Source organism: Schistosoma mansoni, chromosome 3, assembly GCF_000237925.1.
Source record: "Schistosoma mansoni strain Puerto Rico chromosome 3, complete genome".
Lineage (NCBI taxonomy): Eukaryota > Metazoa > Platyhelminthes > Trematoda > Strigeidida > Schistosomatidae > Schistosoma > Schistosoma mansoni.
This window is the reverse complement of record NC_031497.1, coordinates 24,489,632-24,504,918: the sequence shown is the minus strand read 5'-3', so window position 1 is coordinate 24,504,918 and position 15,287 is coordinate 24,489,632. Positions and strand designations below refer to the sequence as shown.

Genomic DNA, 15,287 nt, shown 5'->3' with positions numbered 1-15,287 from the left:
TAAGATTTCTGCTGGATATGCTTTACATAGATCTAGGTGGTCCTTTGAGAGCCATTTTGGTGGAGCAAGTTTGTAGAGACTTGTTTAAGTTGGGATTCCATCAGTGTTACTAGGATATTATGGTTTTTGATATTCTTTGAACTCATCTGGTATAACTACACCCATTTGTCTTGTCTATTTAGTAGTCAATACAAACTTTTATCATAATCCAGATCCCATCTTTGTGAGTTACTATTATCAGACTTGCTGTTTATACCCCTTGTAGGTTTTCTCTCACTTTCAGTCTGTCTTCAGACCAGTAGTACGCTGTTTTCAATCTGTTAACATACTCAGAGCTTGCCAGCAGCCTATACTTCATCGTAATATGGACTTCTATATCAATGTACCTCCTCCTGTGCATTATCTTGATGTTACTGAAGCGTTCAAATCACTTAGCAATATGGAAAAGGATTATGTTTTCAGCTGCACTCAAGCCTCTTGGATTGGAGGTCTCATAGGTTTAATTCAAACATCTCCTGAGTCTGCTGGAATATTTTTGTTTGTCAGTCGCTTTTTCCACTTGGAGAACGTAAATTCCTTTGTTGAAAAAGCGACGAAAAACAATTTTTCCGATGAAGAAATAACTCACATTTTATCTTATTTTGCCTCAGTTCTGGGTAATTTCGGGAATTACTTGTCTTTTGGGGACACCAAGTTCATCCCAGCTATCAATGTCGACAGGGTAACAGAATTTTTATCCTTGAGCAGTGAATTTTCCAACTCAGAAGCTGGTCTTAAAGCTTTATGGAAAGAAATAGCTCCGGCCATGTATTCGTTAAATCCTCGCCGTTTACGCCTTGGTTTTGGTCCCACTGAAATAACGTCTTATTACTCTGAAGACTGTATTCGAAGTGATGCTGAACTAGTTCAAAAATATCTGGAAAACGTGAAAACTGAAGCCTATAATACCCGACTTTTTAAGAGTAGTAACTCTAACTCCAAGGTTTATTCGATTCGGTTTGCATCGGCTGAAAAAAAAATCCAACCTGCGCATTTTGATGCCCTTCCTTTGGGAACTTCTTTGCAGCTCGAGTACGGTGACTACTGCGAACTTATGAAGTTACTGGTTGACTGCTCTTTAGATGCTAAAGCACACTCTCTTAACAAAATTGAATCAGAAATGTGGGACCATTATGCTCAGAGCTTTTGTACTGGGTCCTTGGACGCTCACAAAGATGCTTCTAGACTATGGGTCAAAGACAAAGGCCCTGTAGTTGAAAATTATATTGGCTTTATAGAAACTTATCGTGACCCTTTAGGTGTACGTGCAGAATTCGAGTCATTTGTCGCAGTTGTGAATCGATCAATGTCATCTAAATTTCAGCGGCTAGTAGATAATGCTGTTGAATTGCTGTCTCATTTGCCATGGCCTTCTACCTACGAAAAAGACAGGTTTTTACAACCAGACTTTACAAGTTTGGACGTAGTAACGTTTGCAACCTCAGGAATCCCCGTTGGAATTAACATTCCTAACTACGATGATGTGCGCCAAGTTGATGGATTTAAAAATGTATCTTTGGGAAATGTACTCAGTGCTCGTTTCAAGGTAAAGTCTGTTTATATAACCTATTTTTTGTTTTAGGACCCTAAATCAGAATTTATTCGAGAGGAAGACAAAAAGTTGTATGTGGATCATGCGGAGAGTTCTTTTGAACTACAAGTTGGACTTCATGAGTTGTTAGGCCATGGCTCTGGAAAACTGTTTCAACGTAGTGGCGATGGAATACTCAATTTCGACACAAGTTCTACGAAAGATATCATTAGTGGAGGTCCCATTCGTAGTTGGTATGTCGGTTACTTTCACTTTCCTGTAGTTACTATTATTGCTTCCCTTCCCTATTTTCTTATATCTACCAAGTAACAAGTGGTTTATAATTTTGACCGTTAGTGTGAACTTAGATCTAGCCGCTCGAGATATTTGCCATAGATGTCCAATTAATTAGTGTCAAAAAATTGTAACACATTAAACGTGAGCGATTGCAGGCAGTTATGACAATTTAGTATGACACAAACGTGCTTCTGTTTAAGTTGCTGCAATTCACATCACAGTGATGAAAATCAACGAAATAGTAATATTTACATTAGTGGAGAAACAAACTGGCGAATTAGTAATATTATGTTACGGCTTTCAGCCTTTCCTCAACTGGCTTGTATTTTCACCATAATGCAAATGGATGGGGGTAAGCATATTCTAAAGTATGGATAATAGGAAAGTGTCATCCGCTTGTCTGTCTCTATTCGCACTCAAACTCACAAAAAATTTGTTCCTTTTTTATTTTTATCCTTGACACCAGTCAGTCGCGACGTAGAACCTGGTACGCAAGTACATCGATTTAAGTTGCCACGCTTCAGCACAGCCAGATGAAATTGTTAGGGCGAATTCCAGAGTAGTAGGGGTAGTAACGTTATTAGAGGTATTGGAGGAGATTAAGCATCGAAAATACAACTCTAGAAAACGTAAATTAGTGAAGTAAATAGGAATAATGAGGAATTCAGAAGCTAAGAATTTGGGGGAAGATATTGGACGAATGCATCTGCACCATTGAAAACGACATTTGGCCATGTTATTCGGTCTCTAACCAATGGTTACGATTACCACATGGACCTCGATCAAGTAGCCTACACCCATTAATGTGGCTCAGTCCTATGATCAATGACTGGACTGATGCCGTGTTTCTGTTTTGCCGTTCCTAGGTTTCTTTGAGCCTACTTCATTGGATATGATCGCCCGTCGAGGTAGACCATAATCGGAGATACGTAACACATGTCACAACAACCTCAGTTGATGCAGGTATATTGCCTCATCAGTCAATCTATCATGTTTACCTAGTGCACTTGGTCATTACCAGGCCAGAACACATGATTTTGTGTTGTTTAGATGTGTGCAACCATGATCTAGGGACTTGACTTCTATCCTCTGTATCCGCGCCCGTCCATTTTGATCTGAGTAGCATCACTAAACCTCGGTGCAACAGGTGAATCTGTGGGGTCGATAAGGCACTCTAATGTTATACCGGTCGTTGATTGTGGGACACTTAACCACCGACTTCTTAGTTAGACTCACCAGTGGTGGAGTAACTAAAGGAAATGTAAAAAATCTCATAGTTCGACTTTGCAGCATATACCTTTGAATATTTCCTCGTGATAAATCATACTTTTAGTGGAAATAGGCCTCAGTTCTTTTGAACTAAAATATGAAAGCCCCTAGCTGCTTATGAAGGCAATGTTAGTCTAGTGCAGGTCTGCTATTAAGATAATAAGTCAGTAGATAACTCAAACGCATTCGAGTAACCGGTTCATGTTAAATTAGTGTCCTTACTTATCGGTCGTTTTCAATGTACATTCTTTGTTATGTCATTTTTGACTTTTCATTGGAAGTTTCCAATGGATTGTAACGTAAACACATTCTCTGTTGTTTCGGTTTCCGTCGTAATCTACTTAGAACAAATACACTACAGCATCTGTTCATTATTCCTAACTTTTGCCGGAACTGTAAAGTTAAGGCTTACAAGATTATGTGTAGGAGTATATGTAGTTAAAAAACAGTATTCTGAATAGTTTAGTTTACCATTTTTGGTAAAAGTAATTAGATCTTGTTTTGCTCAGTTAAAATAGAAAATTCAATCTCGACAAATTACTATAAGAGAAATATTATGTACCGACCTCCTTGTTACATTTAAACTATCAGTAAGTAGGGACTTTACTTTCAGTTTGAAATTTGTTACGAACTAATTGGTATTTCTGATCACTCGATGTTAACACTACTCAGGTCGATGTTAATGTTATATTTTCGTGCATATCTCTTCGGAGTGAGCCAGCGTGATCATCAGTGAACACGTGTCATCCTTGGGAAGGTGAAGAAAATTACGTGTTGGGCATAAAATAATGTGATCATAGCAATTTTTCTTGAATTATAACTTCGTATTGGGTACGAACAATTACTCATATACTAGTTGGGCGATGAAGCAGATTCCCATCACTATAAACCGTTAAAACATGTTTTTTGGGTAAAGTTTCTGACAATGACTTTCATCAGTGGTATTTTCTTTAACTCCTAAGGTACGAACCAGGCGAAACATACGACAGTAAATTTTCGAGTTTGTCTTCGGCAATTGAAGAATGTCGAGCTGAATGTGTTGGAATTTATTTATGCAATTTACCACTTGTCTTGGAACAGTTTAATCTTAATACTAATTGCTCACCAGACAGTGTTCCAGATGTTGTTTACGTTAATTGGTTGTCCATGGTTCGTTCGGGTGTGACTTCTATGGAGTTCTATTCACCTTCAGAAAACGCCAGTGATATTGGTTCGTGGCGTCAAGCACATTGCTGTGCTCGTTATGCAATTTTGCGGGTAATTGTTTCCACAAAGTTTTGCAGGTTACACTGAATTTCTATTTCGTGAAACTTCCCTCTTAGTCAAATATCCCGCCACCTTTCTATTTTCTTGCGCTTACATTCTCATTGGTTAGTCCAGATGTAAGCTCAAATGAAACACTTAATTCATTTTCCTTCTGGTCATTACGTAGTAAAATGATTAATAATGAGGAACTGCTATGCTTACTGTGAGTTTTAAATCTCTCGACTCAATTTTCTTCATAAAGACTATTCAACTAGATGTATCTTCTTCCAACCAACAGTACTTCCTGCTTTCTGTCTTCGTATTATTGACATTCTTCTAAGTTATGTCAGCTAAAGGATAAAACTCCATTTTCTGTAAAATCACATTTATCTTCTTTCTCTTAGGCTTATAATCCAATACAATGTAGTTTTGTTACCTTATTGTTTTTATCAATATCATTCCTTTTATCGCGTCATACTTGTGATTTTAAGCAAATGATCATTGCCTCCACCGTAGTAGATCCGGAAATACGGAGCATAGTCAGAGAACAAAATCTTCGAGATCCAGTCCTACAAGAAGTTAGGAAGTTCCACCATGAAGAGTGGCCCTCGAAAATCAGCTACACAGAGCTTCAACAGTTTTACCAGCGTAGACTCTCTTAATCATCGACGACTGCCTGCTGTTTGCCGAACGTGTCATGATTCCTAAGAAGCTGCAACCAGCAGTGCTCGGACAGTTGCAAACAGGACATCCTGGAATAAATCTCATGAAAGCACTAGCACAAAGTTATGTATACTGGCCGCATTTAGACACCCAACTGGAGCAACTATCTCGTTCGTGTACTAAATGTGCATTAGCAACAAAAACACCGCGAAAATCAGAGCTGCAGTCATAGCCAATGCCACAGTCACCATGGCAGCGTATACACTTGGACTTTGCTGGTCCAATAAATGGACAAACTTGCCTTCTGGTAGTTGATGAGTACAGCAAGTGGCCAGAAATTTTTCTCATGGAACATTCAATTGCAAGTTGCACAGTCAAAAAACTACGTCAATTATTCAGTCGTTTCGGGGTCCCGGAATTGATAGTTAGGGACAACGGAACACAGTTCCCGTCTGTTATTTTGGTGTTGGTGCACGCTGATTGGCTAATTCTTACCCAATCAGCGCTAGTCGATGCTTGGAGAAGGCTCTAGAATCTTCTCATGTAAAAACTATAAATATACTAACGTATTTCTTATCGCGCTTCTTACTTCCATCTATCCTTTTAATTCGGCGTGTAATTTCTTCCCTGTTCAACCGTGTTCTGATTTAGGGACTTGTTGAGTGTCCAAGAATACTAAGCAATAGGAATAGCTGGGTAATAATAAGGAGAAATTATAACAGATTCATATTTGAATACATCGTGAATCCTTTTCAGAGGAGGCATTTTAGCATCCGATTACTTGTGCCAGTCTTTGAAAATCGTTAATGTCTTGTGATGTGGGTAGCTAGTATCTCTATAATTTCTTTCATTTCAGTATCACCAAATGCTACATATATTACTCCTAACTGTTATGTCAATTTTAGATATACTGTTTGTTCTTCACTAGGTTCTAATTGAAGCTGACAATTCGCTGGTACGTATAGACGAAATAGTTGGTGATGATGGTGCACCTGATTTAACTATTTTCTTAGATCGTCAAAAGCTTTTGACAGTTGGTCGTCCGGCGATTGGCGAATTCTTACGAAAAATTCAGGTGAGACCTTTTCATTGTATGTTTCTATGGATTCTTATGAATAGACACATATCGTGTATGGGCATCTACCGGCATGTTACTGTTCCATTCACGAGACCTCAAGAGTTGATACGAATAAGATTAATGAATTCTATGTCGTAGCATGACAGTTTATAAAACCACTGACGTGTTTGGTCCAGGTTTTCTAAGAAATTGAAAGCTTCTTGGATGGAATTACTGTTATTCATTGTCAAATACTGCAAGTGATATAACTTGAGATAAGTCAAGGTGGCCCAAATACAATCATCTCCGGTTCCTAAAATCCTAAACTATTTATTACTTCATATATTTCATTCATCTTCCAAGCCTCTTCTTTCGTTCTCGACAAGTGTCATTATTACTTTATTTTTCAATCTTTGAATTTCTTGGTTTTCTCATTATGTTGATAAAATTTATGACAACATGTATGAGTACATTCATGCTAGATACTACTCTATGTATGGTGGCTTTCATATGTTGACTTTGAAAGTCTGGATAAATAGCATATTCGAACAACGTGATATGACAACTTGATCCAAATCGTTTATGTGCCAGACTCTATCCCAATAATGAATGAATAGTTGATGAACTATTTCCTGGAAGTATCATCTTTTTCTAAAGTTTCATTCACTGAAAACATTTTATCGAAATACTTTCTCTCAATTCTTTTGTTTCAGTACTATAAAAGTACAGCCAATGCTAAAGATGGTTGTGCCTTCTTCCAACATTATTGTCAATTGCTACCAGAACATATTAAATTGCGCCAAATTGTGATTAATCGCAAAAAGCCCCGACCTATTTTCGTTCAACCTGGACTCCGTAAAACCTCTCACGGTGTTGAACTGATATCATATCCTACAACTTATCCCGGTGTTATACAATCATTCGTGGATCGTTACAGTGATTTACCTCTTGGACAGAAAGCTCTTGACGCACTAGAAACAATTTGGCGCCGTGACCTTCCGTATTTCAAAAACATACCTCTTTAAGTGATTTGTCGCAAATTGTTATTTTCAATTATATTTGGTTAATATATTGTATGTTTATTGTCTCCACATGGATAGATGAATATTGTTTTCACTTATTTTTGATTGGTTGTAATATTAGTGGTTGTGTGATGGGTTTCTACCTCCAAGTTATGGTAAATAAGTTGTGTTATAACGTTCAAACTTCTCGATTTTAATTATTAAAGGTTCAAAGTTGCTTTACGTATATGGTATTACCAACCCATACATAGAAACCGGTTTAAGATTATGTTGTTAAACCTGTTCTCTTTAGTTAATAGAACAGCTTACAAATGACGGTTATAGTTTTCGAAATTTTTGTCGTAATGTAGATCTTCATCCCACTTTTTTGTTGATATTGTGGTAAAAGTTACAAGCCTGATGTTTCGACTGAAATGAAAATCATTAATTGAGGTTAGAATGAAGCTCATGTTCAACAGTAAATTTTGTTCAGCTGAGTAATGTGTGGTCTGAAACGCGCTTAGTAATTACTTACGATTTTCTCAGTAAAATAGTCATTTGATGCATTCCTGTTACTAATAACAACAAAATATACTGACTGATCTTTGATGGGCAATTTCACCCGTAATTCTTTCAAGTGGAACTAGAAAAATGTTTGTTTAAGCCTCAATATACTAATTTTTCAAATTCGAAGCAACGTTATTTTCACCCGTTTCTAGTCTTATAAAAATGCCTTGATTACTTAGCTTGCTTAACTTCTGTTTTATTGTTACACTATTGGGTTCCAGTTAATATCAGACATCTGAGATGCTTTCTTTTCTTATTGGATTGTTGGTGTGAGTGGTAGTAGCTTCCGAAGTTAAGATTTCTACTTCTGTCAGAAATTCTTAGGGTTGTACATGGATAATTCTGAGTTGTATACATCTTGTACCAAGTTAATCCCACATAGGTTATTCTAGCTTCCGGACAGACCAGTTTATTCATTCTTTTTGAGTGACATTTTGACCTTGTCAGTTATTCGCTTATTAATCTTGATTTTTAATATGGACGTATGTATGTGTATTGCTTATCCTACTCATCATATATCTGTAGCTTATTTTTGTTTGACTATAAATACTGAGCCTCACTTGCCGAAACGAGTTGGTTTGTTGCCTTCTCCGCCTCGTATCGCTTTGCATATATATGTATGTACTCGAATTTTATTAATTGATTCTACTCCTAATTCGCCTCTGTTTGCGCGCATCTGCTCGAATTCGTCTGGTGTGTTTGTGGCTTATCGATATGTGCTATTCAATAATAAACTGTGGTTGGTGCTTCGTGTTGCCTTCTGAATTCATGCGCCATTGGGATTTATTTAATAACGGTTATTAGGGCGGTTGATATACAAAGCCTAAGGAATTATGTCGATGCTAATCCACTTCAGAGTGTCTTTTTGTTAAAGGAAACTATCATACTGGATGGGGTTTCTATCGACTCAAGATTGTACGTATATCGGTCACCGAAAGTCCACCTAGGGAAGTTGGAAAACCCTCATTCTAAACCAATGGTGCGCATGGGCTCAAGGATCCCAAGGAAACAAAGGGTGTATGAACTTATTGTTGGTCACCGGCTACCATGGGACTGCATTTCCTTACATTGCCCCACTGCCTTGTGGATTAGACCTTCAGGTCAAAGGCTCAGGGAGTGGCTCCCTATGAAAACCACTTGCTTCGGTTTGGGTACCCGAGCAGTATCCCAGCCCTCAAACAAAGCGAATGATTTATCTGGCGCATATTTATTTGGTACTTCTTTGTATCAATTTTTATGTGTCCAAATACATAAATAATTTGATCGATAATTAGAGTACACTTGATTGCTCTTGTGAATAACTTAGCTACTTTGAGTTGCATTGTAGTGTGTCGATATGCTCCGTTTTATATTCATAGTAAGTTGACAAGAGACGTATTTTTCTGAGAGTTAATGTCACAAGCTAAATTAATCTAAAAGGATTCTGTTTGTACAAAGAATATAAATCGAGTGATTTAGAAACTAAACCTTTTATATTAACACAAGAAGCATTACAACAACTGTCACCTAAATGTTTAGACTGATATGTTGACAAAGGTGTTGATTTTTGTCACAGGAGCTGATCAGAAGGGCTAATTAACCTTATGTTTATATAAGTAGGTAGGTACATACAGTCGATTTTTTTGTACAGTAACAACCGGTACTTCAGGGTTCTTATCATTAGACGATCCTTCATTGTTTTCTGAAATTAATTAAAACTAATTGTGAACGTGTAAATAAATCTAAAATGATATATACAACAGGATAGATTGATATATGGTTCAAACCAGTCCGTAGTAATTGTTCACTTCATGATCTGATGGTGTTAGCCTAAACTGTATGTTAGAATCACTGAATATTAGATTAGGGTGCATATCCGTTTCACAAGTGAGTGGCTATCCAAACTCAGTATCTAAAAGGATAAATTTTTGAGTATTCGAAGCAAAAGATAATAGATTCGAGCACCAAAGTGAATAGCAACCCTAAGGTTTAGGTATATCCGGCTGATGGATCCTAAGTAGGTGAAACACGCATCCTAGATCCCGTTGCTAGCCATATCCCATCTATTCTATGTACGCATTAAGATGTTTTTTTACTAGTTATAAGCGTTCGTTGTTTACACGGTCTCAACTCTTAATTTCAATCTTACCCACTAGACAAAGAAAGCCATATCTCATCGTTTCGAATCACTGTCTACTTACTGAGCTGAGTGCAATCATATAGTATAATCAGTACATATATAGTATGGTCAGTTACTAGTTCAGTAACGACTGTTCATTCGTTTAATGGAAAAACCAATAAGTATAAATATTACTAATACCTATGATTAGAAAACTGACCAACCTCAGCTTCCTCATTTTTGTCACTGTAATTGGTATAGAACCATGTCAGCAGTGGTTCTCTAAGTTTTCATTCTTCCTTTCTATTTTTATTTGATCATAAGCGTATTGTATGGTTTACAACTTAGTTGAATACTTACTGCTAATTTGACTTTACCAATCATGCTATGTAAGTGTACTTTGATTTGTTACATTTTCAAAATCATGCATTCTATTAACCAAACGACTTTCAACAACTAATACCAAAAATAATGGGATACTTTGAAAAGTTTCGTCAGTTGAAACAATTCAGCTGACAATACAACCGTTCTATACCAATTTGTGTAATAACCTGAAATTATGGTTTACTTAGGTTATCTTAACACTAGTTGGAACCAATCTTGAGATTTTCATTTGTGTACAAAGCAAAATCATAATAGTATAGATACAGAACTTACTTGCTGGAGCGCAATTTACTTCATGGAAAGACATATGTATGCAAAGACACAGTAATATAGTAATCTGAAATGGAATTCGTTGTCAGTTGTGTGTACACAGTAGGACAAACTTTGAATATTGTCATTATCACCGTAGAGTCCTGTTGTGATTCGCAAGTCACGAACATTTACCTTTATATATATATTTGTTTATACAGGTGTTTACACCGAATTCATATAGGATTGTTTGAATGAACGGATCACTGCTATAATTGATTATTGTTTATAGTTATTTTGTTTACATTGAAGGAAAAATAAATTTATCTGACAGTTCGGCTGATTAGATAATTCGAAATTCACAAAGTACTGTGTCCATTTGTGATTGATAAATCGATTTGAGTAGTAAATGTTCTTCACAATAGAAATAATTGTTTTGTTTATTTTATAATGTTCAGTAAACGAAAGGTTTTAGCGTTAGTCGATAATTTTGTTCCCGGGACATGTACTCATTTGTCGATTGCCGCCCTGTTAGTTATTCTCTTAAATGACTTCCGTTCAGTATATATTTATTTCGCTTTTGAACACATACTTAATGGCATTATTCCCTGTTATCCTTTGGAAAGCGGAAAGCTATCTAATCTGGCTACTTGATAATGAAATGAACTTACCCCATGAATAAATAATTTAAAGGCAAAAGAAGTAATTTACATGTATCGTCTGTCGAGAGTTAAGTGTTTATTCGTGTCTATTGTTTAAGTGTCCGAAATTTGGAGCCGGATAGTCCACTGGGGATCATTATACTGGTTGAAATTTAGCTGATCAATAGCCTGTGTTATATATAAGCGGACGGGTGGTTCAGCACTTAAACTATTTGGTTTCGAATCAACCTAGAGGTTAAGCGTTGCGCCATCTATTTTGATTTTTTCAACCTATTTACACCAGTACCGTAATGTGGCTCAAAGCCAAACGCATAAACGTGTACCTGTAAGTGAGTCCCATTCATTATCATAACTACATTCTTTGACATTTACGTGTTTACCAACTAACATTTGGCAAATGATTTCACATTTGGTAATCTTCCATGTTCAACTTGAAGATTATTGCTAACCACATTGTTATGATTTAACTTTTCATCAAGTACTAGACTTTCGGATTTTGGTCCCAGGAATACAGCACATAAATTCCGGTAAAATATGGAACCAGAAAGTGACGTGATAACATTATGAAGAAAAATAATAGGGAACATGGGTGTCGTTTATCAATAGATATGCAAGAATGCTATTTTATAAAGTAAAACATCAACTCAGTTAAAATCCAGTCAAGAAATATTTCTTTCAGTTAGAATAGATTATCTTACTTTTATACAGAATGTAGTGATAAACTACTCCACGATAGCTACTGGCCTCTATTCTTAGCCGTATCTCATAGGATTTGAATTCAATGAATTTTATTGTCCTTATGACCCCGACCACGAAATCTCTATGGACTATAATATCATGGTTCTATACATCCATTTTTTTATACCATGGCGTTATACCACCTACTATATTTGTCTATGCCGTTTTCCATTCAGAACCAACTTTGGCAAATTATGATCGGTTTAGAATCCTCTGGGTTGATAGTTGTAATAACATGTCGAAGAAAGTCACATTAAAATAATGTATTCAAGGGATTCGATAAACTTTCAAATGAATATTATCAATCATATATATGATTTCTTCTAACTCATTAAACTATTCTGTCTTTACTTTTGAACACGCTTTCAGTGATCTGAGATCAATTTTACTTGAACAACTTACCTATCTAGTGGATTGAAACTGATAATAAATAAAATCGTTATTATATCGATCTCACCTTGATAACATTTATGAATCGCTTTCCTCAGTTTATATAACAGTTTCCTATTCTCTCCATCTGTTCAATATTCTCCTGTCATTCGATATTTCACAAAAAAAATAGTTTTTTACTTTTACAACTAAAAGTGTCTTTCTCCATTTGTTATCTCCTTTTGTAATATCTCAATTGTTATTTTAAATGTTTTTTAAAAATTACGCCGGTCTCAATATAAATAAAGGGAAAAGCAAGACTCTCCGATACAATACACCATGCATCAATCAAATCACACTTGACGGAGAAGCTTTGGAGGATGTGAGAACCTTTACATATCTGAGCAGCATCATCGATGAACATGGTGGATCTGATGCAGATGTGAAGGCGCAAATCGGCAAAGCAAGAGCAGCATATTGAGAATTGAAGAACATCTGGAACTCAAAACAATCGTCAACCAACACCAAGATCACAACTTTCAATACAGATGTCAAGTCAGTTCTACTGTATGGGGGGAGACGTGGAGAACTACGAAAGTCATCATCCAGAAGATACAAGTGTTTATTAACAGTTGTCTACGCAAGATACTTTGGGTCCGTTGGTCAGACACTATCAGCAACATTCTACTGTGTGAGAGAACAAACCAGATTCCGGCGGAGGAAGAGATCAGGAAGAAGCGCTGGAAGTGGATAGGACACACATTGAGGAAATCACCCAACTGCTTCACAAGACAAGCCCTCATTTGGAATCCTGAAGGTCAAAGGAAAAGAGGAAGACCAAAGAACACATTACGCTGAGAAATAGAGACAGACATGAGGAGAACGAACAACAATTGGATAGAACTATAAAGGAAGGCCCAGAACAGTGTTGGTTGTAGAATGGTAGTCGGCGGCCTATGCTCCATCGAGAGGCAGTAACAGGCGTAAGTAAGTAAGTAAAAATTACGCCACAAAAGTTAAGGTCATAATTTATATGTGAACATTGGGAATAATTATTTAACAGTAAATGTAGTGGAAGTAATCAGTAGAATTTATACTAAAGGCTGTCCTAAATAACTTCAATTGGGTATTCAAAGAACAATGACTTATTTTGTTCTTTTCTTATGTTTAATTTATTCCTCCCTATTCTCCAAATCAAATAATAAGTCAAAACAATAAGTATAAGTGACTAGTATTGTTTTTTATTAAATCTGTATTAGATTTCACTGTAATGTACAGTTATATTTATATACGTATATGAAAACTACTCAACCAATAAAGGCAATTTCTGAGTCATGAATAACAATGAAATAGATTACGTGACTAAATTTTATTATTATTTATTATTTAAACACATAAATATTGGTACAAGGGGCACCAGATACATATGCGCCACACAAATCGAATGAAATTGTGTGACGGCTGTGATACTGCCCAGGTGCCCAATCAGAAACAGGTGGTTTTCTTAGGGGGCGACACACGGAGCCTTTGACCTAAAGGTCTGATCCACAAGACAGTGGAGCATCGTGAGGAGATGCAGTCCCATGGTAGTCGGTGACCAACGATTGATTCATACGCCATTTGTTCCCTCAGGATACTGAGGCCCATGTGCACCATTGGTTTGGAATGAGGGTTTTCCAACTCCTCTAGGTGGACTTTCCGTGTCCAGCAACCCGGTTAAAGCACCGGACATCCGCTTTTCGTCCTCTCAATTTCGTAAACAACACTCCCGCCACGATAGCGTATTGAGTAGGACTTCCTTGGCAGAGGCTATATACTCATGGCCATCTGAGAGCATTTCGAGAGGGAAAGTGGACTCTCCCGACTCTCGGCCGTATCAGGGCATTTGGGGGGCCGTGACTAAATATAATAAGTGTCAAGTACGTTTTGATAGTTGGATTTCTCTGGTAACTAAGGGATTCGATACACTATGAGATATTGATTCACTTAGGCTGGTATCTATATTGGTGATTTATTGATGATATTAGAACACGACAAAGAAATAGGTAGCCTACAATTAGTGACTAATCGATGACCAATTGGTTCAAATTAAAAATTTCAATGTGATGATCCTAGTAGACAAAATATGTTACAGCATAAGAATAATGTACCACACTAAATCTGACCAGTTAGCATTATTTAAAACACAAATATTTGGACGAAGAGTATTCTTCTCAATTAATTCTCTTCAGGTTCTACAGCTATATATCCAGATTAATAATCCAAAAAAATCGACCAATTTTAAATCAAAATGCATCGTTTAAAAATTAAACCACCAGGAAAAACCTGGAAGCACTGGATGGCCGTTTTGTCCTATTGTGGGACTCCTTAGCAGTGCGCATCCATGACCTCGCCTCGCGAGATTCGAACCCAGGACGAAACTGCCGTCCAGGTTTTCCCTGGTGGTCTAGCTTCAATTGATTTACGCTTTCAACTATGGAAATACTAAATCTTTACAAAAAACCCTTTCTGATAATAAAGTCATTAATGCTGAAATGACTGATATAAAGTGTTGGTTTGAATAAGTTTATATGTTCAATGAAACTAATTAGTTGTTTATAAACTCATTGTGATAAACATACAACTCTGATATTTGGTTACAATAATCTGAATAATTCTCCATTCTTTTGTTCTAATGATTTACAGTTTGTTATGGTGAAATGAATTGAAATACTACTTAAATTGAACAAAGTAGTAATCTGAGGATATATCGAAAATGTAGACTATTAACTATGAATGAAATATTGCTCAATAAGTGGGAAAATTATATGAATATTTGTGAAGTAATTGTATTAAAGAAGCTGAAAAGTGTTGACGAAAGCTTCTATCCACTTATGTTGGCGGATAATATACTAAATATATATTCTCAGATTGAATTTCACACTATAGAATCTAATTGGTTGAGCTTTAACATCAGTTAGAACTGAAGTCAGATTATTTCTATACAGTATAGTTGAAATTAGGAAACTGTGTTTACTTTATCAGATAAATCATTGAGGTATTTTGATTACTCACATTCATTTCAGAATAAGAAACTCCAGAAAAAGTATCGAATATTTTTATAAAATCAAGATTCTAA

At 36.3% G+C, this 15,287-nt stretch overlaps 1 protein-coding gene across 1 annotated transcript; it reads left to right on the top strand.

Moving 5' to 3' along the window:
• Nucleotides 1-264: 264 nt before the first annotated feature.
• Nucleotides 265-7,126, top strand: Smp_019010 (dipeptidyl-peptidase III (M49 family); the record flags this gene model as incomplete). Its single annotated transcript, XM_018799749.1, has 5 exons — nucleotides 265-1,585; nucleotides 1,622-1,824; nucleotides 4,099-4,393; nucleotides 5,973-6,119; nucleotides 6,815-7,126. The coding sequence occupies exons 1-5, from the start codon at nucleotides 365-367 to the stop codon at nucleotides 7,124-7,126; spliced, it is 2,178 nt and encodes a 725-aa protein (XP_018651507.1). The 5' UTR covers nucleotides 265-364.
• Between the last annotated feature and the right edge of the window lie 8,161 nt (nucleotides 7,127-15,287).